At 47.6% G+C, this 24,854-nt stretch overlaps 1 protein-coding gene across 2 annotated transcripts in view; it reads right to left on the reverse strand.

Moving 5' to 3' along the window:
- Loxhd1 (lipoxygenase homology domains 1) overlaps nt 1-24,854 on the reverse strand; it is a 158,425-nt gene that overhangs the window by 35,484 nt on the left and 98,087 nt on the right. For both annotated transcript variants that reach the window (XM_005372875.2, XM_005372874.2), the window contains 11 exons: nt 24,277-24,443; nt 23,436-23,540; nt 21,479-21,607; nt 20,188-20,352; nt 15,730-15,911; nt 10,594-10,710; nt 9,735-9,897; nt 6,375-6,529; nt 2,472-2,681; nt 2,216-2,351; nt 265-473 (listed from right to left, as the gene is read on the reverse strand). In XM_005372875.2, the coding sequence (XP_005372932.1) occupies nt 265-473; nt 2,216-2,351; nt 2,472-2,681; nt 6,375-6,529; nt 9,735-9,897; nt 10,594-10,710; nt 15,730-15,911; nt 20,188-20,352; nt 21,479-21,607; nt 23,436-23,540; nt 24,277-24,443 (1,738 nt within the window). The remainder of the gene's footprint in view (nt 1-264; nt 474-2,215; nt 2,352-2,471; nt 2,682-6,374; nt 6,530-9,734; nt 9,898-10,593; nt 10,711-15,729; nt 15,912-20,187; nt 20,353-21,478; nt 21,608-23,435; nt 23,541-24,276; nt 24,444-24,854) is intronic.

Below are 24,854 nucleotides of genomic sequence, written 5' to 3' on the forward strand. Positions count from 1 at the left end.
TTTGAGTTACTAAGTTGGTGAGAATCTTTTACACAGCAATAGCAAACCAATACATAGGGTGTCCCCATTGGATGGGCAGAAAATGGGGATGCAGAGAAGCAGGCGACTAACCCAAGGCCACCTAGCTCTTTGATGGTGGAGTGATCTTCCTCTATTGCCTGCTCTGAGAGGCTCCAGGTCATTGCCTTCCACTTCCTACCCCAAGTAGTGGCCAGTTCCTTTTCTGTGGGCAGTTCACCATTGCAGAACCCCAAAGACCAGTACCTCTATTTTCTTGATGGTGCCCACATCCAAGCCTCCAACGTAGAACTCCTCCACGGAGCCACAGGCAAAGCCCCTCTTCCCCTGGGGGTAGTCCAGCCAGATGCGGTTGCTGCACTCGTCCTCCTCCCCAATCAGTATGATGTAGGCCCGGCTGTCGGTGGCCGCATCCTTGTGCTTCCCAGTGGTGACAGACACATAGTAGGGAATAACTGCAAGAGATCGTGGGGGCCAGCCTCTTAAGGGGCCAGCTGGACAAGGGTGCTGCCCTGTGGGATGTTGGACTTGGAAATGACCGCTGGAGGGCGCCAACCTCAGCCTTCTGCTCAGAGAACACCTGCGATGAGATTTCCCAGACTGCTCTGTGCACTGTGGGGTCTACTCTCCAGGAGTGAGGAAGTCCATAACTCCTGGTGTGAAGACCCAAGAGGACGTCCTTGTCACTCGTGTCCAGTGTCAAGTTTTCAAAAGCCCTTTGCCTAGTGATCTTACTTGAACCTAGCACCACCTGGTGAGGAAGGTAAGAGCAATACCCTCTCCCCAAGTTCAGAAGTTATATGCCTGAAAACCTTCAGCAAAAATGAGATCTCAGACAAAAAGCAAGAGCAAAGTCTCAGAGGAAGTAAGAATTGGAGAAAGAATAACAAAACTATCATACGTGTAACATGGTAGGTGAGAGTCTAGAAGATATCTATTTCCAAATTGAATCAGACTAGATAGAATAAAAGCTTGCTCAGGGAGAGTGGTGTAGATGTTAGTCATCCACTCAGTATTCATGCTTCTCATAGCTAGGGATGGTTATAATATGTAAGTAGATATTGTTGAGTGGGTTAGTGGGAAATCTTTTTTGAAGGGTCTGAGTCTCCTGGAAAGAGTACTCTTTTGATTCTTTCCTTTCCATTCATTTTGCTTGCAATGTGAATGTGATGGCTGGAGCTCCAACAGTCACCTTGGAATAATGAATATTTAGGATGCAAGCTATTTATTTATAAGGTTTCTGGAGTGACTAAGTCTTTGACTTCAGTGGAGCTGCTGTATTAGTTGCAGATGGTCTATCTTTGAGCTTTTATGTAAGAGAAAAGAACAATTCTGAATTTGTTTAGGCCACTAGACTCCAGGCCTCTGTCATTTGCAGTTAGTAATTGATACACGTTGGAAACCCTTTTTCTGGCTTATCTTCTTCAATAGACTGGGAGATACTGCCCTGGCATAGTGCCTTTCTGTTATGCAATGTGCATCTGTTTGGAAAGTTTCCAAATGATACCCTCCTGGCTGCAATTATATACAGCACTTTCTGCACCTATACATGGACTTTCTCTATCTTTGCAAAGAGAATGCTACTGGACTTTCTGATCACAGGCTTAATGAAGGACAAGCACATTTTTGGTCCTGTCATTTATTCACAGAGTGACAAGGTGAAGTGTAAATAGATCAGCTCTCTGCCTGACCCCACAACCCACCACATAGTCTCCTGGAGAGCAATATTGCAGTTGTCACACTGTTACGCTTAAGAGCACTGAATAGAAGGCAGGACACTGAAATGTTCAATAGACAAATATAGAACTGCCTTATCTCAGAAATCTGTTTGGTGAAATGAACTTGCCAGAGAATTGTAATATCATTTTATGAAGGAAAAATAAACTGAAGCCAAGGGCAGAGTTTGCAAAGATATCTTCCTGGTGGAAAATCAGTGGATTAAGGACATCATTATTCTAACATCTTTAGCCTTTGCTTCTCTATATAATAATGGGGGCTCTCTCTCTCTGCCCTCTCACCTCACAGGGCCTACATGGGGGTGAAAATAGGCAATACATATGAAGACGTGGTAAATCACAAAGCAGTAGATCTGAGTCATCAGTGATGATGAGACTAATGGATGGCCTGTCCAAAAATGGTTTAAAAGTATTTCCACATGCCTGCTCTTCCTTTAAAGAGCCTCTGTTGCTCAACTTACCTGGGCCCTCCTGAACATAGTCAACCATGGGCCCTGTCACTGTGGCAATGTCCACGTCGGCCATCTTGGAGCTCAGAGCAATCTCCCAGAAGTCAGCAGGGCTGCTGCAATTGCTACTGCGGTCCCCAGTGTACTCCTGTCCAGAAAAGCATGATCCTGGCTCTTTAGAGTTCCACAACTTTTTGCCCCATGGAATTCCCTAAAAGATGGCAACAAGCCATGGCTTAGCCAAGGTCCTGAACATCTGTGTCTGTACCTTCTCATAAAAGAGTCTCTCCAACCGCCCATCCTCTTTCTTCAGGGACAGCCAGCGCCCACACAGGAATAGGAACTCGTCCTCGTTGGTGTCATTCCAGATCTCCACCTTCTCCACATACCAGTCTGCATACCACTTGCTGTTGTCATGGCGGAGCTTGATCTTGTAGATGACACCCAGGTCAGCAGCCTCGATTATGAAGGTGTCGGCCTGCAGGGCCCAGATGTGGAGACTGGTGAGGCAGCACTCATTTCAACCCACTCCAGCCCCATCCTTCCAGGATCTCCCGTCCTCCTCCAGTATTGGTCTGAACAGGTCTTCCTTGCTAGGGAATTTTTCAGGCCCAAATTCCTAGGTCTGAATTCATGACCTCAATTCCACAATGTCCCCATTTTACAGTTCACTCATACATGCAAAGCTGCCTTCATCCAAATTTCTCTTGGGATGAGCCTGTAGGAGTTTGGAAGGTGGACGATGATGAGCTGTGTGAGTGGGGGATGGGACCTGAAGGGTGTGGCACAGACAGAGGAGGGGCACTTGGCACAGTCCTGTTAATCTGAGGCACTGGCAATTGACCGAATTTATTAGAATAAAAATGGAACATTCAAAAATTCCACTTCTCTGCATCTGTCAAAGGCTTTTATATGTGCACAAGGATGTTTATTGCACAACAACTTTTACAGTGAGAAACTGGAAGCTACCGGGGGCCAGCACTTCTGGAACAGCTAAATAGCCTGGGCACAGCCTTTCCTGTAGAATGGATGCATGTGGTAGCTCAAAGGAGAGCTGGTTCCCTCTGCATGTGAATATCCTGCTGCTGAAAGATTCCCAGGGCATCCTACTGAATGATGATGGCAAGTGGAAGAAGTGTTTAAAACTGTGATGCCTTTCACGGAAAAAAGTGCAAGCAGAGAGTAACACCGTCTACTCTCTCTGGGCACATGCACAGGCAAGCAGAGTAAATTCTGGAAAGGTGTGGGGACAGGAGAAAGCATGGACATTCTGGAAACTGGGCCCAGTGGCCCCTAGGGGACACTGCAGGCAGGCTGAGCAGTGGGGGATCATGAAGATATTTGCAAATCTTGTGAAGAACTCAGGTGGGGTCTGCGACCCATGGGACCCCTGAAAGACTGATGCAAGAGGGGCCTCCATCTGTTCTTCGTGGGTTAATGAGGAAGCTGGAGGATGGGCTGGCCTTTGAGGGCTGAAGGAGGAAAACCAGGCCAGTATACTAAGCAAGGCCAGTGGAGAAAGGGCTAAATGTGAGAGGCTAGTGAGGCTGATCTGAGACAGTGACAGGAAGAATCTCCTGGGCAGGTGACTGGGTGTGGGTGGGGAGAGGGTGCTGATAGGGAGCGGGTGTCAAGGATAATTCTTGGATTCCAGAACAAGTGAGTGAGGAAATGAAACTTTGAGATGCTTGGTAGTCAACTTGAAGTCACAAAAATATTACCTGAGCCGGCTGTATCTCCAGCTCTCCTGGTGGAGCGCTAAAGCCAGATGGAAAGAAGAGAGTGATGGGAAGAATGAGCAAAAATATTTCTTGTGATGAAAGAATTAGAGAGAGAGAGAGAGAGAGAAAGAGAGCCTGAATCTGACACAGAGGAGAATAGATTGCATCTTCTTCGTTTATATTTTCATTCATTTATTCCCTCAACACATATTTATTATCTATGTTTTTTGACCAGGCTCTGTAAATATATCCACAAACAGAAATCCATCTAACAGCAGTATACCACACATTGCTGCTCTGCCAATGCATTTACCAGGCAGGCATCAGTGCAGGCCGGGGACAGGTTAGATAATTGTGTTCCAGGCGTGGTTCTGGTAACTCACATGTTGTAGTTCAGTTGACTTTTACATTGACTCAAAATTAACTCTATTTTATGGTCAAGGACACTGAGACACAGATGTGACACAACTTTCCCAGGATCATATAGCTAGTGAGTATTAAACCGGAACCTGAAGTTAGGTGATCTGGCCCCCACGTCTGTACACCTGGATAACCAGGTCCCTAGTAGAGTCAGGGGCATCACACAAATCTACTTGATCTCTTTGGCTTTCCATTTTCCAAAATGGAAAGAAGAAGATAGGTCTTCTAGCTACCGTACATGGGCAGTGAACAACTGTGTCTCTGCGTGGGGTTGAGGTGACTTTTACATTATTTCTCCTTGTTACAAGGTCCTGTTTTTCAGTCTTCGGGTCCAATTAGCAGTCACATGACTATTACCACTTCAAAAGTAGAAAAGTGAAGTTAAAGGTGAATGGCTTCTATCCGGTTAACAGACCAAATGAATGGGAGTGCTGGGGCTTGTCTTCCAGGGACCTGGTGACCAGGCTGGGGCTGTGAGGCCTGGCTCATGGGGTTACTGGCTACTGCACATCCATGTGGATGACACCATTTTTCTCTTCCTAGAGTTAGCTTCCTCCCCTCCAATGTCAAGTGCCATAACACTGAGGCTCATGCCTGGCTGAGGGTCAGGCTTAAGGACATCCTTAATGAATACTCATTGATTGACATGAAGTGCCCACAGACATGGTCATGGGCAAGACCACCATTTGTGATAGGAGCCAAGTCCCTAACCTGATCTCCTTGGAGAAAGTCTGGTCTGTCGAGGTTTCAGGCAGACTTAGATGAAAGGGGAGAAAGAAGAGAGACTGTGGATCAAGTGAAAGTGTATGGCAGAAAAGGAATGGGAAGAGGGTCTGTGGCAGGGAGAGGACACTGAGTTGGTTGGAAGGGAAGTCTGGCAATGCCCACCGTTGAGCCTTTCTGGACAGACTTCTTCTTTGTTGTGAAATTGCTGTATCTCAGAGCTGGAAGGACCTTAGGTACTCTCATGATTTATGTCTAGATGTCTCCCCAAAGCCTCATGGGTTCACAGGGCTTTTTCAGAGATGATTGAATTTAGAGTGTGTGATGCTGGAATTAAGGGCGTATGACTAATAGTAAATCAGTCCAGTGATTGGTTTGGCATAGTTCTGGCTAGGATCAAGGGTGTGAGCGCTACACTTGCCCTAGGGCCAGTAGCCTGCATACAATATAAGGGGCAGAAAGTCGCTGTTAAGGTCTCTTGCTACTTTGCTACCTTCTGGCAACCATGAACTGTTTCTGTGCTTAGCCACTTTGCTTTGGAGCCAACCAATGATGGACTGAAATCTCAGCAAACTATGAACTGAATAAACATTTCCTCTCTTAACTTTGGGTGTTGGGTATTTTGTATCAGCAACAAATAATTAGGACAGATACTTTCTGGTCATGTGGTTTTCAAGCTTTTTTTATAGCCATAGAGGCCTTTGCTTAATAGAGGGTCTGTGTGGCACCCCAACAGAGAGGCCGGGTCAAAATGCTTCTACCTGGGTGGTCATGGGGAGCCCATCAGTTCCCCCATGCCCCACTGTCCCCATGTTCCCAAGCGCATCAGTGCTGCCCAGGGCTCTGTATACCACATTTTAGCCAGTTCATATCTGACCCCTCGCTCTACAGATAAGAAAACTGAGGGTAAAGAAGTTGCATCAGACAAGGAGCAGATGGCAGCATCAGCCTTCCTGACCTCCAGCCCCAGGTACTCCATAGCCTTCACCTCCACATGCCAGAACACCCCCTACCGCCACCATGTTGAACTGGATTTGCTGTTGAGGATGAGCCGTTCCCACATAGCCAGAAACCTGGAATCAGGCCCTCCTTGGCCTCCCAACCCATTTGTAGGACCAAGGGTGGGTGCATCAGCTGGGAATGGGGAGACGGTTGTGCTTGCAGGGTAAGGGCAAGGGGAAAAGCCCAGTGAGGGTGTATAACTCCATGAAAAGTTGCTGGGCATCCTGGGACCAAGGAGAGGCAGTGGCCAGATAGCTGGAGTGAAGGAGAGAAGGGAAATGGGGCAAACTCAGTGCACCTCTTACCGTTCCTCTCTCGAACTTGTTGGTGCGGTTCTCGGACTTGCCAAGGTACCGCTCCCCGGTGTCCCCCAGGTCCCCGTAGATGGTGATGTAGACCTTGGCATCTGTGCCTGCCCCAGGAACATTCCCTGTGAAAATCTGCACCGAGTACAGCACAACTGGACAGGAAGTTGGAGAGACAGACAAGGGAAAAAAAGGATGACAGCAATTTAGGAATTTAGGTCTGAGACTGGGATTGTAGGAGCTATGGGGATCTGTCTGGACCCGGAGGAAGCAGGGCCTTCCTGTCATTTGCTCAGTGATACATGTTTGGCTACACTCTGTGTAGACTCCCCAGTGGTGGTAGGTGGCGGAGTTGCCCATCCGGTCTGGACTACAGAGCTCCCAGAGAACGAAAGGACGGCGACTTTTGACCACCCCTCCAACCATCCAGCCACACAATGACCTACGGTGTCCAGGGAGAAAGATCCAGGAAGCTACTTCAAGTGTGTGCACACTGTAGTCACTAAGTCTGCCTGCCGTGACACAGCAGCAATGATAGCCTTTCCATCCTGGCATCAATGCCAGATCCTCACCTGCACAGAGCCCCAGGAGAGAGATGGCTGCCAAGTTCAGTGCGTGACTTAAAGTGTTTCCTGCCACCCAGAGAAATGATGACTGAGTGTTGGTAGCCGTGGTGGCACTGTGTAGCAGGAGAGCACAGGGAGGAGCGGGAGCCTGGACTAAGGGCCGGGCCACTCCTGTGAGCTCAGGCTGTTTATAGAGCCTAGGAAAGGGGCTCCTCCCCTAAAGTGGCGGAGCTGGGTTTCCTCACTGGCCTTTGTGAGTAGGCTCCCAGCTGCCTCGAATTCAGTTTCAGAGGGCAAGGTGCTGTGGCCTGCTCACAGGTACACCCTGTTATGGACACACTCACACCCATGGCATGGTTCTCACTGTTCCTCTCCTTTTGCTTGGTCCACAGCATTATGCCTCCTTCTGCCTCTCTGGACACTCCTACTTGAATTGCTTCTTGGATTCTTCATCTACTGTACCTAGGAGACGCCCTTATGTGGCATCCCTAGGCCCTCATTTGCACAGCCTGGCATTGTCTTCCTTGAGTTCCTGAGTCTGTATCTTCAACCCAGGCCCTTCCTGAGTTTCAGACCCCCACTTCCATCACCTCATGGTCATTTCCACCTTGACTAGACTTCAGCCCCACAAATTCATATGTCCAAACTGAGCTCTACCCCTTCTGTACCCTTACCTCCTTTCCAAACCTCCCAACCCACCTCCCTGTCCCCATAGCTTGCTGTCCAGAGCCCCTGGGTGATAGCCCCTGGGTGATAGTAACCAGGGGCTACTCCTGTCTGCCTTCACCCCTACCCCATTAGCTCAGTGCAGAACCCAGCGGCATTTTATGTGCTACATTAACAAATGAAATCCTTTTGTTGCTTCAAAGAGCCAACATTCCCCGAGTCTGCCAGGCTCACACCAATGTGAGGTAACATTAGGAATCTTGTCACAGCTCAGACACAACAGTCGGCTGTCCTCCTTCCTTGCTCCCCCTCTTCTTCTTGGCTGTCTTCAAGCTTGCTCCCCACGTAGAATAATCACAGGTGGGTGGGCCTGTGAGATACCTTCCTAGGAATCTGTGTCCCAAAGTGGGATGCATTGCGCCCAGGGGCTATGACTAAACTGCCTGCCCACTCCCCCACTGCTTTCACCAGCCCTTTGGGGACTCGGAAGCCTGATTCAGCCGCTGGGTGCTGAGCAATGTGGTTGTGCAGGATCCAGCTATTTCTGGATCCTCCTCCCTCCCAGTCCCACCCAGGCAACATAGCTCCTCCGTGGAAGGATGTTTCCTTAGAAACATCACCAAGTTCCGAGTAGGTTGTGTGGCATGTGACTCATACAGAGCACCCAAATGCACCTCTGGGACAGCTTTCCAGGGCCTCCTCTGGGGTTCCGGTAGAAAAGAGAGCCATTTCCCCGGTTTAATAGCACAGAAAACACGGAGATGGGATAAGGGTAAGGAGAGGCCCATTCAGTACCACAGCACACGTGCTGCTCTTTCTAAGTGAGTGGCAGCTCAGATTAAAGTAGGGCAGGAACTATGGCTGCTTTACTTCCAGTGGTAAAAAAAGAAATAGTGTTTGTCTTTTGTCTTTTGGCTGTCTCATCAGTTTAGCAGGCAGGAAGATCTGCTCCCCTAGCTCCATATGTGAATCCTGGGTTTTACTGGAATCTTGAGCTTAATCCAGTTTCTCCAAGAAGGTGGCACCACAAATTCAAGCTGGATTTCCAAACTCTTGGAGCTCCTCAGGTGTGTTTAGACACCCTGCTGGAGAGGCCTAGAGGAGATTTTGGTATATTATTAGAAATTCTAGCCTTTGCAAGTGAGTTGATTTTTGAAATAGTTGAAGTTTATTCAGAGTTGAATGGTAGGTGAATAATATAGGGATTGACATGGACAATGTCATCATGCATCAAAACAGAGGTATGACTCTGCCCGTGTGCTCTAGGAAGAGGGTGTACACACACACATGCACACACACACCCCCCAGTAGATATAGGGGAAGGCTGTGGAATGAGCCTTAAAGGACAACCTGGCCCAAGAGAGGAAACTTGCACTTAATAGGCTATTTGGAGAGGTAGAAAGAGTATCAAAATATGATGGTGTCACCACAAGTAAAGGAGGAGGCAGCAGAAGTGAGTAGTCAGGTCAGTGCAAGTCCCTATGGAAAAAAAAACACATCCGTGAAGAAAGGACAAGGGACAAAGGGCCTGGCTCATGCAGAAAACAAGCCCATCACCTAGACACTCTCAGCTGCACCCAAATACACCATGGCTCCAATTACATGTCAACCCATCTGACCTCTCTCCCTCCTCCCCTCCCTCCCTTGCTCCCTTTCTTTTGCTTCTTTGTGGTGTTGGGGAGGGAGCATAGAAATTTATCATTGAGCTATAATCTAGCACCAGGCTGTTTAATTCATACTTATTTGGATCCAATAAAAGCAGAGAGGACCAAATCACACACCAAACCAAATAGGCAGAGCAGGGAGAAAACCGGGAACAGGGTAATTCAGGCACAGGACAGCCCTAGTTGGGATGCATTGTCACAATGGCAAAACCAAGAAGGGATTTGAGCACAACCTTTGGAATGAAACAGGCAGACTCTGCAGACTAGCTCTGCTGTGTACTAGTTGTGTGACCTTGGACAACCGTGTAACCTCTGCAATCTTTTTGCTCTCTCTACAGAACAGAGGTGACCATAGATCCTCCTCTTGAGTAAGAAGTCTCAGGCTGGCATGGGGCAGATGCTCCACAAAGAGGACCATGGTCCAGGAGCTGCTTATGGGAATGACAGTGACCTCCTACACTTACTGTCTAGAGGCTCCTCCACTTCTTTGTAGACTTGCCGTAAGGACCCATCTTTCATGTATTTCTCAGTGAAGATGTCATACGGGACCAGTTCTCGAATGGTCTTCTTATCATCCTCAGAGGTGGCAAGCCATCGATCGCATGGGAAAGTCAAGGTCTCTGCACCCTGGGGTGTAGGGGAGAGGAACATTAACTCTTGATATGGAAACTGACAACTTCAGTGTGTCATCAACATGTTAATACCCATCAGGACCAAGTTTAGGGTTCTGGGTTTTCACTGGTAGTGCAAAAACTGCAAGGGAGAGTTTCTGCTGCAATTTTAGCAGATCTGATTTTACTTAAAGGCTTTCATAACTATACCAGGAATTGGATCTCGAAGGCTGGGCTTCCCAAGTTTTCTTAAATATATATATCTGAGACCCACTTCAGGAACTCACAACCAGTGAGTGGGTGGAGCTCTATACTTTTAAATTGCTCCTAAGTCATTCATACCCATAGTTGTGACTGAGAGATTTTTCAAGATTTATAATTTTGTGGTTTCAAAATGTTTTCCAAGTTGTTCAGGGTAGATTTTCTTTTATTAGTTGGCCTTGGGTAGCAGGAAAGATAAGCTGGTCACTTACTAATAATATAGGCTTGGTAGTGGGGAGCAGAGACATGGATGCCCAGCCCATCCTCCTTGACAACTAAACCAGGTTGTAGAAAATTCTACTTTGGACCTGAGCTAGTTCCTATACTTGAGTGAATGGGGTGAATTGTTCTCAGAAGACTTTATCTCAACGTAATAATGCTGAAGCATCCAGCAAGGGATCTGCCTGGAAGACAGCAAGAGAACAGCAGGGCGGACCGGACAGAAACTTACATCTTTGTCTGGGAGGAGCCTGCGGATGTCCACGTGGGAGCAGTGCCACCCAGGATTTATGCCCGTGTTATCATGGCCAATCCGAATTTTTTCAATGATTTCTCCCACATCTTCTAACTTTGGAAGGAGAAAAGATACCAGATATTAGCAGAGAGGCCTCAGAAACAGTCTGCTCCCTGGGGCATCTCCCTTGAGTGCCCTTGAATTCTGGGGGTCACTTTTGCTGAATACTTCTGCACTATCCAGGAGGCCATTCCCTCTTCTCTGCACATTCCACGCTCACACGTCACTTTGCTGCTCCCCGTTTATAGTCAGACTTGATGCAAGCATTCAGTTCAGTACCCTCCCTGAGAGGTGTCTCCTCTTCAGGGTGGAGCCCAGCACCATCTCCTATCACTTGCTGTGGTAGTTTGGGAACTGAACTGGATACCAGAAGAGGAGTTCTGATTTTGCCCTTGCTCCTGTCTTGCCAGGCAGACCTATTCAAGGCCTCAAACCTCTCTAAGAGCTCCTCAATTTCTGCCATTCCTTTTCTAGGCCTTTACAGATTCTAGTCCCTCAGACTTGACATTCTTTGGCTACTAGACCTTTGCTCATATTCTGCCACCCCCTTTTCTCTTTTTACCTAATCCAGTCCCTGCTCAGTCACATAACTCAGATCACAGAGCATGGATCATGTCTTCTCATTTCCTCAGGAAGACCCTTTGTACCTCCCCCAAGAAAGTCAGATTGGTTCCCAAAGGATCTTGTGGCTCAGTGTCACTCCTCTTCTGAGCACTTCCCATGGTGCTAAGTTTACATTTATTTACATGACACCTACAGTCTCCATGCCCACTTTCTCCTCCACTAAGGAGAGCCTCAAAGGCAGACACCATGTTGGTCTCCAAAGCCTAGAATGATGCCTGTGACATAAGTACTCAGAAAGTATGGGCTGAAAGGTTGAAAGAATGAGTGTTTTCTAATCTGCAAGGGGATGATAAAGTCAGCCAGAAGTCTCCCCCTCATAACGTGAGGGTGAACTTTGCCCACAATGCCAGGTGGAAAAGCTGACTTACGTATGCTCTGATGAGCCCCTGAGCTGAGGCACTGAGAATCCGATCTTTTCTCTGCTGCACAGAGCCCACAGGACAGGGTGAGGGGCTTAGTCAGGACAGATGGATTCCCTGACCCTCACAGGCTCTCTAAAGAGGCAGTGAGATGGTCAGACACAGACAAGGCCATCTGCTTACCTGGCACATGCCGGAGGTCCTCTGTGCCAAGCTGCCTTCCAAAACCCTATCAGCCTCAACTCAAGCCCTAGGAGCCTCTTGGGCCTCTTTATGTTCTCATATATCACCTTCTCCTTGGAAATGACGCTTTATGACCCACACCCAGATTCATCTGTAAGATCTGGCTCAATAACAGGGTAAGAAATAGATGAGGAAATAGGGCACAGGGAAAAGAATGCAAGGAGATACAATAATACCAGGATGCCCTGGCCCATGGCTGGTTTACGGAATTCATATCACAAGGTTAGTATGACCGGTGGAGGTGGTGGTGGGGTGGTATCTGCAGACTTATGTTTCCTGGCCTCCTCTCTGTGGAGGTGGTCACACATCCTGCTCCCTCAAGATCTTAGATGTCACAAAAAAGTGACATCATCAGCTTTGGTGTGAATGGAGAGCTTGCCAAGAAAGAATAGTGTCTGAGTGATTGACTGAGTCATTCACCAAATGCAAAGCCTTCATACCATAGACACAAGCAACCTCTGAATGAACAGGTCTGCTTCCAGCCCCTGGCTTCCTTCCTCTCTGGCTTTGCCTCCTTCCTATCAGCAGTGCTTGAGGTCTTTCTCCCTTGCCCTGCCCTCACCCTTTCCATCTAGCCCTGACTCTGTATGATTTTACACAAGCCACCAGGACCTAACCTCTTCATCTGTAAAATGTCAAGACTGGTGTCTTACACAATTGAAGACGTGTGTGGGACAACTCCTTGAGGTCGTGTCTAGGTCCAAGACCACAGACATGATTCTTTTTTCACCTATTCTCCCATTAGTTCTAAGCCCCCCACACAGCGCCACTCTGCTATAAACCCTGCGGACTGGCAAGAATGCTGCAGCGTCTACCACCAACACCTGTTACCTTCAGAGTACTGGGACTCCATGACCACAAGGATCTTGTGACCCTCTAGAGGTCTTGTGAGCCCCTGAGGGCTCCAAATCATCAGAAAAGATCAGTGTCTTCAGGCTGATGTTGTAAACAGAGCGTTTGAAACAGGCTTTGTTCTTCCCCATCTGAGAGGCACAGATGCCATAGGTAAAAACCTTCATCCACAAGAGCTGCACTGAAAATCCAGCTGCCCAGCAGAACCAGGAAGTGAATAGTCATCTGCCTCTCCTTCTGTCCACTGGCCTCTTTTCCTCTTGCCCTGTCTCATCATTTTGAGGTTTGAGATGTGTGGACCTGTGGCTTCAATTGTACTTCTATGACCTTAATCCTCCAACCACCCCCAGTTGCCTGTACCAGGGTTACATCTTAGCTGCAATGCTTTGATCATGGTTGGTGGCCTTTGGGGATTGGCTGAGAGGACAGAAACATCAAAAAGGACCTGACATTCTCCAGGGGGATGAAAGCATTAAGCAGGGTGGGCACTGCAGCTGACTGTTCAGTGTAGAACTCAGCTCTAGTGCTTGATCACTTTGAACAAGTTTCTAACTTTCCTGTGCTGTTTGCCCATCTGTAAAATGGGAGGATTCCATGGACAACATCTCCACAATGTCATGAGTTGATCCACATCAAGTGTTTAGAACAAGACTGGTCCATGGGCAGAGCTCAAGGACCCTTAGCTCTTTTTTTTTTTTTCCAAGACAACCACTGTCTTAGGTGGGGCACAGAGAGGGGCTGTGACTTGCTCATAGATTAGCAACTGAGCTAGAGTCAGAACTCAGGGCTATGGACTCGCAACTCAGTGCTCTAGCTCTCACATGAAGATTTATCAGGAGAGAGAAATAAAGAGGGACACAGACAGGAGGAGAGACAGAGGCCTGGAGACACACCCTCTCCTTTGTTTCCCTCAAGACCAGATAGATTGGAAAAGAAAAAAGAAAAAAAAAGGCAATAAATTACTAGCAAATTATAGCTGTCTGTGAGTGAGGACTTCATTAATAAAAGTTCCCAGAGGTCCTGCCAAGTGTAACCACAGCTTCAGCCACTGATGGCGGCAGGCTCGATGATTCACGAACCACGACATCTTGGCTGGGGAGACGCCAGCTTCATGGATAAGTGAATAAGCCTTGAAGTCTCCTTGATAAAAGATGCAACAAAGACAAAACACCTTCCCACAGTGTTGACTGCTCCCACGGGGAGAAAGGGGCAGGGACCTAGGCGAGTGACTGGCCAAGGATGGAGAGATGCACTGGACTTTGTTTCCCACCAGGAAAAACAAGGGGGAACCCTGCACAGGTCCGTACTACCCGACAGTCCTGGCTCCCGAGGCTCCTAGCTCTTATTCCAGTCTCACTTCATCCCTGTCCTCACCCCAAGTCACATCATGCTCTCCATGCCCTCTGACCAGACCTCAAGCTGCATGCTGAACTTACTTCCACCTCTTGGCTACAGGACATGCCGTTCCCCTCACCAAAAATGTCTTTCTGTTTTGTTCTGTTTATGCCCACTTTCATGCCAAGCTCAAAGCCACCAACCCAGTGAGCCTTTTCCCTCTCCACACACCTACAATACTCTCAGTCCACCTGCCAGAATTCTGCAATGGCTAAAAGCACGTATTCTCAAGCCAGTCCCCATCGGTTTAGATCCTGCTTCCCTGTGTCCTGGCCATATGGTTGTAGGCCACTAAACTCTCTGGGTCTCAGTTTACTTTCTTTATGCAGGGATGGTTACAGCACAGAGTCACTCACTGAACTGATAGATAAACTCCTCAGGTTAGTGACCTATAGGGTCAGTGATGATGATGATCACCTAACTCTCATTAATTCTGTGTAGGTGTCTGGAGTCTTTACTACACTGCAAGCCCCTTTCCAGGTGGTCCCTGGGATGTTTCCTCCTCTCCTGTCTCCCACCCACCTTAGTACACAACGGGGAGCATACAGGCGCCATATGCACTGAGTGGAGGGGTGTATGATATCAATTTGCTGGGACTAACACTCACAGCAAAACATCAAACACTAAAGGCACTTGCTTGGCTGGAATCCACTGTGTCCCCCAGAAAGGCTCGCTGTGTTGAAGACATGGCTGCTGATGGGCTTTTAGGAAGCTATTGGATCTAGTGGATTCACTCATTGATGAGACCATAACTTGATGGCATTACTTGGAAATAATGGAAAGAGGAGATGGCATCCACTTCAAAAGACTGGATCATGGGGGTGTGGTCTTGAGGACTACATCTAGTCCCTACCTCTCTTTCTATGACTCAACTCTCATGTTCTCTCTCTTCCTCCCTCTCTCTCCCCTCCCCCTTCCCTCCCCCCTCCCCTCCCTTCCTGGCTGCCATGAGGTGAGCAGCTTTTCCTCCACCACACCGTTCCACCGTGACATTTCTGCCTCACCACAGACCCAGCAGCAATGGAGCCTGCTGACCAGCGGAAACCTCTGAAACCACGGGCCAAAATAAACCTTTCTTCTTCTAAGTTTACTTTCCCAGCTATTTCATCACAGGGACACACAAAAAAGTTGACTTTCCTATCTCCATTGCCTGTACTTATAACATACAGGGCATCCTTCTGTACCAGATTGTTTACCCACAACTTGAAAGCTGAGCATCACATGACCACTGGTGATAGAATCCCAGCTGCCCCGGCACCCCTGAACCAGCCAGCCCAGAAACCTCACCCCACCTGTGGGTATGTGTCTGGTGGTGCAAGCACTGGCAAGGCTCATAGATATTATGCCTTTCGTTTGCTCAAGTCCTCCTCACTTGTCATTGCCTTTGACCTTGACACCATTTGTGAAGAGACAGGCAAGCTTTACCATCCTCCTGGTTGGGCGTCCGTGCGGAGGCCCAGAGAGGATGGGTGAGTTGCCCATCTTCCGCTAACAGTGGCCCAGGCCTCAGGGATGAAGGGATGAAGCCTTGCCCTCAAGGCAGGGCTGCTCTCCCTGCTCTCTGACGCTGCCCTCCAGGGTGGTCCGCAGGGCCAGCTACCTCTACAATGAAGCGCGAGGCAGACTTTCTCTCAAAGAACAGCTTCTGCTCCCTCTTGTTGGTGCACAGGAGCTTCTCTCGAGTGCACACGGCATCGCAGCCATAGATGACAATGAAGATGTTGGCGTCTGTTCCAGCAGCAAAGACGTCACTTGTGTAGAGGGTGATCTCATAAGGGACAACTGAGCAGAGCGGCCAGAAGTCATGGTCAGAGGGATGAGAAAACAGAAGGCAAATGCAGGTGAGATCAAGTTCTTTACTAGTGCATCTGCCCAGACCCTGCTGCGGGACTTGATCCTTCCTAGGCAACTACAGATGGGGTCCTATCATGCTCAGTGCCCACTGAAAACCCTAATCCCTCAGGTAAGAGTTTCCGGGCCTCACACAGCACAGGGCTGGTGCAGTACACTGGCTGAAGACACAGACTATGGAATTTGACAAACTCAAGTGGGACCTGGCCCTAACTTGATTATCAGAATTACCTGGGAAAGTTACTTGTGGGCCTTGGATTCCACTGTCTGTAAAGTGCTCACAACATGGTGCTTAGCTGGACACTAGTTAACCGGAAGCACTAGGTTGCAGGGGAATATCAGCAGTAAGATATGCAGTGGTAGAATGTCTCCTCTCTCTCCATCCCTATCGCAGCCCCTCACTTGCTCCAGGCTTGGTGTGCCGTCCCCAGCCCATCCGTGCCATGTCTGACCCCTCATTCAAGCCCCCATTTTTAAGAAGCTCCTTCAGGGGAGGGAACAGGAGGAGGGGAGGGATGCAGCAGAGTTTACTCACACCCCACCCCAGGACTGTCCCCCCTTAAGACAGTTGACCCATCAGTGCTGTTAGCACCAGCTCACAGAGGGACCATCGTGTCCCCACAAGTGTGAGCTGGGGGCCGTTCCCTTCAGGAACTCTTGAGGAACTACAGGTTGCAAACCACTCTCAGTTTGCCTATGGGAGGCAATGCATACTTTACGCTGAAGTTTGAAACCAGTTGTCTGGAACAACATATTGCCAACTACCGGTTGAGATTCATTAGCAGGTTATAAGTTCAGCGAGTCATCCAAATGTTCTAAAACATATGGAGTTGAACAGAATTGAATGGAAAGTATCCGTGTACCTCACATAGGGTGAGGGTAAATTTTTTGTTTGCTGCATATATATATATATATGAATGTGTATGCTTGCTCTGGCAGGAAGGAGGGGAAGGAGGAGGAAGGCAATGAAGCTTCAGAGAAATAGTTCAAGGGAAAGTCTACCCTAGTCTGTGATCTTTACCTCTAAAAGGAATCACATTGGGAGCTACCTTCTCTCTGGTGACACCATCGTGCTCTAGATGAGGAGTTTGCTTTTTGTCTATCATCAGAAGTACTTTGCTGTAGCATTGCAGTGACAATACTTGCAATCGTAATAGCTACCACTGACTTACTGACCATTTAGTATGTGCCAGATTCAACACTCAGCATTCTGTGGTCTTTATATTTTTTCATCCTCACCATGATCTCATAGAGTAGGCATTCTTAGACCCATTTTATTATATGAGCAGGCACAGAGAGAAGCAACTTGCCCAAGATCAGTTAATGGAATATGAACTTGAACCCAGACTTGTCTGATCTCAGAGCTTGTTAGTCTACCTCTCGAGGAAACTGGGAGAAAATGTTGCTGCTGACCCAAAAGCTACAGGGAGGGGTGATTCATGGAGGTGACTGTAGCCCCATGGTGGCCTGAAATGGTCCCCACTTATGGGTAGCTGAGAAACAGAAGTCTCAGCCGTGCCAGGCCCTCGACCAATAGCAGAGGCACTGTCTCTGCATCGTGCCACTCCTCCCCCTGAGGCCTCATAGGTTTCTCCCCAGCCTGAGGCTGTGAGGCCTGAGAGACATTTGGCAATAGGATTTGAGCTTCCCTGAGACTAGCAGCAGTAGAAGCCCTGGGCGTTTCTGAGTGGAAACAGCCCACCCTTGTGCCCTCATTGCTCCAGCCCTGGGTCCAGAGTTGGTTCCTGGTTTCTAGTTCTGTCTTTGCCATTGGTAGCTATGTGTCCTTGGGCCTCCATTTCTTTACCTATACAGCAAAGAGGTTTAACTAAATCATGGTTCCAGCTTCCTTAACTGCAGGATTCTTATAAACACATGTATGAGGAATGTTCAGGAAGAAACTTCACTTTTTAAAGCTGAGTCGCTGCTCTGGGTGGCATAGGAGGTGCTTTCCCCTATCCTCTCCTCAGCCAGCTGCTCTGAAACAGCTCCTTCCCCTGCTATGGCCCTTCAGACCATATGCGCAAGCTGGAGGTCCCCATCAGTTGTGATATGGCACGATTGTGACATTTAGAACTCTTTTCAGTGCCCCACCTCCTTCTGGGACTTGCATGCTCAGACCATCCTGGGGACTTGCATGCTCAGACCATCCTGGTGGCCGCTTCTGGATGCACTGGGGTCTCCTGTGTGCCTGCCACAGGGCTCAGTCAGTGAGCAGCTCCCCCGGTCTGTTCTTCCTGCTTTCACGTTATTGGACAGCCTTGACCATATCTAGCCTTCACATGCTTTCTAGTCCCCTGACTGGGACAGCTGGCCACTGTCTCCTGCCACTCTTGGGACCAAAGCTCCCTCGTTTCTTACAACTCCCCGGCTTTGAGACCCTTGAGACTTTCTCCAGAATTATGTTCTGAACGGTAGAACATCTCTGCTCTCAACTCTCTCCTCTCTGCTCCCTTGAGAGTGCATGTTTAGGCTACATCTCAGATCTGCAGGCTGAAAGCCAAGTCTTTCCTGAACAGTTTCTCCCCTCCCTCCCTCCCTGCCTCCTTCCCTCCCTCCTCCTTTCCTTCTTCCTCCCTCGTTCCTTTTTTTTTTTTTTTTTTTTTTTTTTTTTTTTGGCAAATAAGACAAAGGCCAAAAGATTAGCTTTAATATCAGGCTAGAGCTGAACACAAATAGCCCTCTGTCTTCATGGATTCGACCAACCATGTGCCAAAAATATTCAAAAAATTATGCCCGATTAATCTGTACAGACTTTCTGTTATCATTCCTGAGGCAATATAACAACTATTTACATAGCATGCACATAGGTTTATAAGCCACCAGGGGATGATTTAAAGTATATGGGAAGAGGTGTGTAGGTTTGGTTATGCCGTTTCACACAAGGAACTTGAACATCTGCAGACGTTGTATCCATGGGGGTCCTGGAACCACTCCCTAGGGAGAGTGAGGGGTGACTGTAGATGCAAAGTCAGGCCATACAAACTTAAGCTTTTGGTGAAGTACAGAGTAAGGCCTTGTAGGACATGAAGGGAGACAGGACTTATTTCTGCCTTCCAACGTGCCACCCAATCCTGCCACCAGCCCTGTGTGCACTTGTTCACCCAGTCTCTCCTGAGCTGCAGCTGGCTTCTCCAGGCAGGAGACGGGCTCATGGTTTGCTTTGTACATGCTGGGCCAGTGACCTCACCTAGGGAACTGTCATTTTATTTCAGACTTTGGACATAAAATATTTTGATGATCTGTTCATGTCCACTTTAATTGCTTTAGGGGGAAAATCCATCACTGATTTATGCTGTTTGAGTGTGAAATTTTAAGGGGAAATCTTTTAATATTGTTCATCATTTAGGCAGAAAAATTTAGCTAGAAACATTTTATGTGCTAGATTCAGATTTCACCAAATTCAGACAGATTTTAACAGTTTGGTTGCTTTAACTTTGATTCGCATTTCCTAAAATGCATTTATATATTTATAAACATTTAATATATACTCAAATGAGAACAGTGATGAGTGAGTGTCCACACTTAATCAAATTATTCACTTTTCTCATCACCTTTATCCAATAAAAGCAATTACAGTTACCTTCTTTTTGAGTTCTCCACCCCCCATCAGCAATCTGAGTGAGATTTCTTTGACATGTTAATGCCTGGAATAAGAATTGGTAATGGGGTCTGATCATGAGTTCTCAGTTAGACCTTTTTCTTTTTTCTTTTTATCCTGTATTGGAAGTTGAATACAGGGCTTTCACACTGAGCTATACCCTCAGCCTTTTAAAATTTTTTTTTGAGACAGAGTCTTGCTAAGTTTCCCAGGCTGGATTTGAACTTGAATCCTCCTCCTTTAGCTTCCCAGAGTGCTGGGATTACAAGTGCGCACCATCATGCCCAGCTAGATCATTCTTTTTTGATATTGCACCACACGGCATTGTTCTCTCTCTTTTGCAAGTGAGGAAGCTGAATCCTAGAGAGGTAAGGCTGTCTACACATTGTCACTAGATAGTTTGGAATAAATCCTATATTTTCTTTCCCTTGATTCAGGACTATGCCCACCACTCCACACTCCCTTCCTTACCTGCTACCCCAAGCTTAGGAAATTTGGCACCGGAAGGAGATAGGAAAAGAACCAAATCTCTAAAGTGTCCCTGCCCAGAGTTAACTCTGGATAAGGCACTGGGGTGGCAGGTGATAAAATTCTGGAGGTTCCTACATGGTGTGTAGTGCCTTGTCTGAAGCTCCGCATGGAAGAGGTCCCTGATGATTGCCCCATCGTCTTCATTCTTGGCCAGCCATCGGCCACAGGGAAATGTCACACACTTTCCAAGAGATGGGGCATCCACCTCCACCCAGTCTACAAACCAGCCTGGGGCTTTCCCTGGAGAGAGAGGAGACACAGAGCCCATCAAAGACTTGCACAGAGATGGTTTCCTGTGTGTGACTTCAAGGACTCCAAACATCTTTTACTACTCGATGGCTGACACTTAGAGTTCTACCATTCATATGTCACCCTTTTGCTGATAGGATTATTAAGAGGATCCTGTTGAAATATGCACACAGCTGGAGCTGGATTGTAGTCCAGGCTCTGCCAGTGAAATCAGAAACAATGAAGGAACACAGCAAGGGAATGAAGGAGGGGATGGGTAGTCCAGGGGGAGGGAGGTGAGGATGCTGTCCAGAGTGCAGACTCCAAACAGGACACCAAAGACAGCCAGTGCCCACAAAGAATTTATTGTTTCACCCGATGGTGGGGATGACACGCAGCACTCCCTGGCTGCTTATGGTGGATGGGGAGGGTAAATGAATGGGAGAGGGGGGCTCCTCCCTGTGAAAGTGGTGCTTAAACTGAAAGAAAAAAATGGAAGTCAGGCACAAAACCCTTCCCCTACAGTCCTGACAGTCTTGGGTTCTAGGGCAAGGGTCTCTTTTTTGGGCTTAGAATATATGGTTTTTGGACCAAGAAAAAGAACCCCACTTTACTCAGTGAGGACAGAGATGAGTCCATCCTCTGTCTGGCTGCAGTGTCAGTGGGTTCCATGATAGGCTGGCTAGATCAGTGGTTCTCAAAGTGGGATCCCTAGATCAGTGGCCTCTGTGTGACTCAGGGACTTGGGAGACATGCGTATTCTCAGACCTCACCCAGACCTACTGCACCAAATCTCTGGAGGTGGGGCCCAGAAGGCTATGTTTTATTATCTCACCCACCTCCCGGTGATTCTGATACATAGTCAAGTTAGAGAGCCACTGAGTAAGATTAAGGATTTTCAAATTTGGCTGCACGTTAAAATTACTGAGGCTGGGGGATGTGTAAAGGCTTTAAAAATCGCCAGTGCACAGACCAATTACACCAGAATCTCTGTGTGCAGCCAGGCAAGAGAGGTTGAGAAACTATGTTGTTAAGAAAGGCAGATGGCATTCAATCCAAGCTTCTTTACTGGAGGCCCCCAGAGACCTGTCCATGGTCCTTACAGTTGTAGCCAAAAAAGGAGGGAAGGGAAGCAGACCTGAGTTGTCATGGCCGATCCTGACTTTCCACAGATCCCCCAGCTCCAGCGTCTCCACCGTGAAGATTTCAATGCTGTCCCTCTCAAACTTGTCACTGTTTACCTTGGAGGACTTCATGAGAGTTATTCCTGTCAACCAGATGATCCCAACCTGACTGGCTGGTCAAGACCTTTCTAACCTGGTCTCCCACCCTTTTTAAAAATTAAATTTAGACTACACAGTTATCACCCACCAAGCACCTTTGCACATTGGACTTGTGTCCTTGTGCATATCTATGTATATGTGTGTGTGTGTGTGTGTGTGTGTGTGTGTGTGTGTGTGTGTGTGTGTTCTTTTATTGAGCTTTACAATAATCCTTTCAGGTATGCATTTTTAATTTTCAGTTCATACCTAAAGAGAGGCCTTATTCAAGATCAACCAGGAGAAGGTGGTGAGGCTCTTACTGAGCATGTGCTCTCTTTCCATGCCCCTCACAGCTCTCCACCTGGGGGAGGAGCAGATGACAAAGCCACCCTCCCTCCCCAATCAAGGCCCCTGTGTGGATGAGGCATGTTGGAATACTCAGGACATTCTTATCTGGATGCCAAAGGGAGAGATGCTTCAAGGGCCTCCTACCAGCCATTTCACACATGGAATCTGTCCTAGGACTCCTGCATGGTAGTCTGAAATTTCAGAAACACTGTCATTCCTTCCTGCCCTTTCCAGCACTGTCTCCTTACCCACCAGGTTCCAGCTTTGGTGCCACCTTGTGTAGAAAGTCTCCTGATATTTACAGTCCCATTGAAGACTGGATTAAGAGTAGAGAGAGACAGACAGACTTTGGTCCGATACCTGACTCTGCTTCTTACCATCTGTGTGGAGCTGGGCAAGTTACTTAACATCTCTGAGATTTGGTTTCCTTAAATGTCAAAAAGAGGTAGTTTTCATACCTTCCCTGAAGAGTTGAGAAAACTTCGGAAGATGATTGGTGAGTGCTCAAGAATGTGTCCAAAACATAGGAAGCCAGAGGCAAATAAACAGTTGTTAAGGCTTACCAATTAGTTTAACTATGGTTCCAGGACTACATCTATATTACCTTGAGTGTGCCTGATCTCATCTGACTGTGGTTCAGAGACTATCATAATATAGTTCTAGTTATAAGTTTGACCTAATTATTTCATAATATACCATTTACTTTATATAAATAATAGTGATTAATGTTTATTAAGTGCCACTTTGACCAAATACTGTATTGTAATGTTCAATTTCATTAAAGCCCTAACTCTATGAGGCACATAAGAATTTTATATCTACTTTACAAATGGAGAAAACTAAAGCACAGAAAGGTTAAATAACTTGCCCAAGGTCATACAATCAATGGTGAAGTGGAAATTTGAACCAGTCAAGCTCCAGAGCTGTGTTCTCTGCTAGCACACCAAACTATTAGAATATATCCCTTCCAAGGCCAGGGATTGTTAGGTCCATTCATTCTTCCGTTATGCCTGGCACAGGGCTCTGGATCTGCAGGGTTTTGAGCTGATGTGTACTGTCTGCTTGAAGGACTGACCCTTGTTTACACTCAGACAGAATGGCTGGATGGGACATCAGTGGATGTGATGCCTTCACTAGATGCTACCTTCTCAGAGTTCCTGCAGAGGCTCAAGAACAATCCTAAGGGTTCCTGAGCATTTCCTCCTGGAGGACCATGGGGCCCATGGGTTGAATGTTACTGGTGGTTGGAGAAGCCATCCTTTCCCAGGTTGTTATGAGGATGAAGTTAGGGACAGGAGGAGAAAATGGGCACACAGGGGAAGGGATCTTTCAGAACAAAAGAAACGGTCTTTCCCTGATGGGGTTAAGTATCTGCAGTCTTCCAGGAGATGGAAGCTTGATCAGGGTGTCTTTGGACACTTCTGCTCAGTGTGCCTCTCCCCTAGGAGGAAAGTGGGTGAACTTTGGCCCTCATCACTTTCTTACCAGTGTCATCTTGCATGCCAAAGAGTGTGATGAAGACATTGGCATCTGTGCCTGCATTCTTCTTGTCCCCAGTCTTTATGGTCACTGAGAATGTGGTCAATTTATCTGCCAGGAGGAGAGTATGGAAAAGAGATCTGTAGATTGCTCCAAAAATCAATGAAGGGAGGAAGGATGAGGGTACATCTTCTGGAAGGGCTTCCTCTATTGGTTTGCTCTGGGTCTAGCTCTCCAACACTTCCTGTACTCTTTCTACACCTGGGATCCCTGTGGTCAAAGTATGTTTCTGTGTTCACATCTGCCATTTGCATGAATCACTTTACTGACAGTATGTATTGTTCTGCAGTTAGCTTTAATCTGGAAACTTCCAGAGAGTGGAGTTGATGTCCCCTGACCCTGGCTCACAGAGGAAGCTCTCAATCAATAGAGGTGGTAAAACAGTGAGGGAGTAGGTGAGGTGACTGTGAAAGTCAGAGGCTCAGTCAGAAGCTCTGGTCTGACTCTAGGCTAGGAGGAGTTTTAGGGTGCAAGTTTCAGGGAAGGAGTGAGTACAAGCATCATGGACTCTTTCATGAGGAACCTAAAGTGGGTCTGGAGGGAATGACAAAAGATGTTCAGAACTAACTGCAGTAGATCCACCCTAAGCCATCTTCCATGTAGCAAGCCTTGTTCTAGACATATGGGAACATGCTCCCACTCTGACTTCTACACATTCTTGCTGTGGAGGAGAGAGACTGTCAGACTAGGTGCCCAGAACCCAGAGGGAGGGAAGGAAGATGGAGGTCTAGAGTAAAGAGGGATTGATGCTGGGGTAGGGGAAGAAATATCTTCTAGTTTCAAAAACCTTTTTGTTCCAGGGCCAGGTTGTCAAGGGGGTTATTGTCACCATGTCCTCCACCTTCCTCATCCTCGCTGGGAAATATATAAGACTCATCCACTGGTAACAGCTCCCTGGACAGCTGGCCATCATCCTCTTCCACTGCCAGCCAGCGTTGGCATGGAAAGTAATACCTGTGAGGGAGGGGTGGAAAGTTTTGAAAAGTTCTCATGCAGAAGCAGTCACAGGCTAGAAGTGAAGGGCGCTTCATGGAGCCTAAATTCTTCCTTGTCTACCCTCCATAGGATTATTCTCCCATCTTACTCAGCCTAGGAATTACCCAATGAATCACTTTCCTGGGCTAGAGAGTGAGTATAGGGACACCGTCTTCAGATGCCCCACTGGAGATGGCTGTGTACATGACCTTCAGTCAGGGGCATTTTGAGTAGAAGAATCTAGGCAAGGAAGTTATGGGGATTGCTCCCGCACTTTCTGAAACCAATGTATTTGCCCACAGGTACTTTAGCAGAGAGTTGTACATAGCAGATTCCCAAACATGTGTACTAAGTTAATGGATTTTGATGGAATGAACCAGTTGTGCTTTT

The sequence above is a fragment of the Chinchilla lanigera genome, unplaced genomic scaffold (genome assembly GCF_000276665.1).
Source record: "Chinchilla lanigera isolate Chin_1 unplaced genomic scaffold, ChiLan1.0 scaffold00001, whole genome shotgun sequence".
Classification (NCBI taxonomy): Eukaryota; Metazoa; Chordata; class Mammalia; order Rodentia; family Chinchillidae; genus Chinchilla; species Chinchilla lanigera.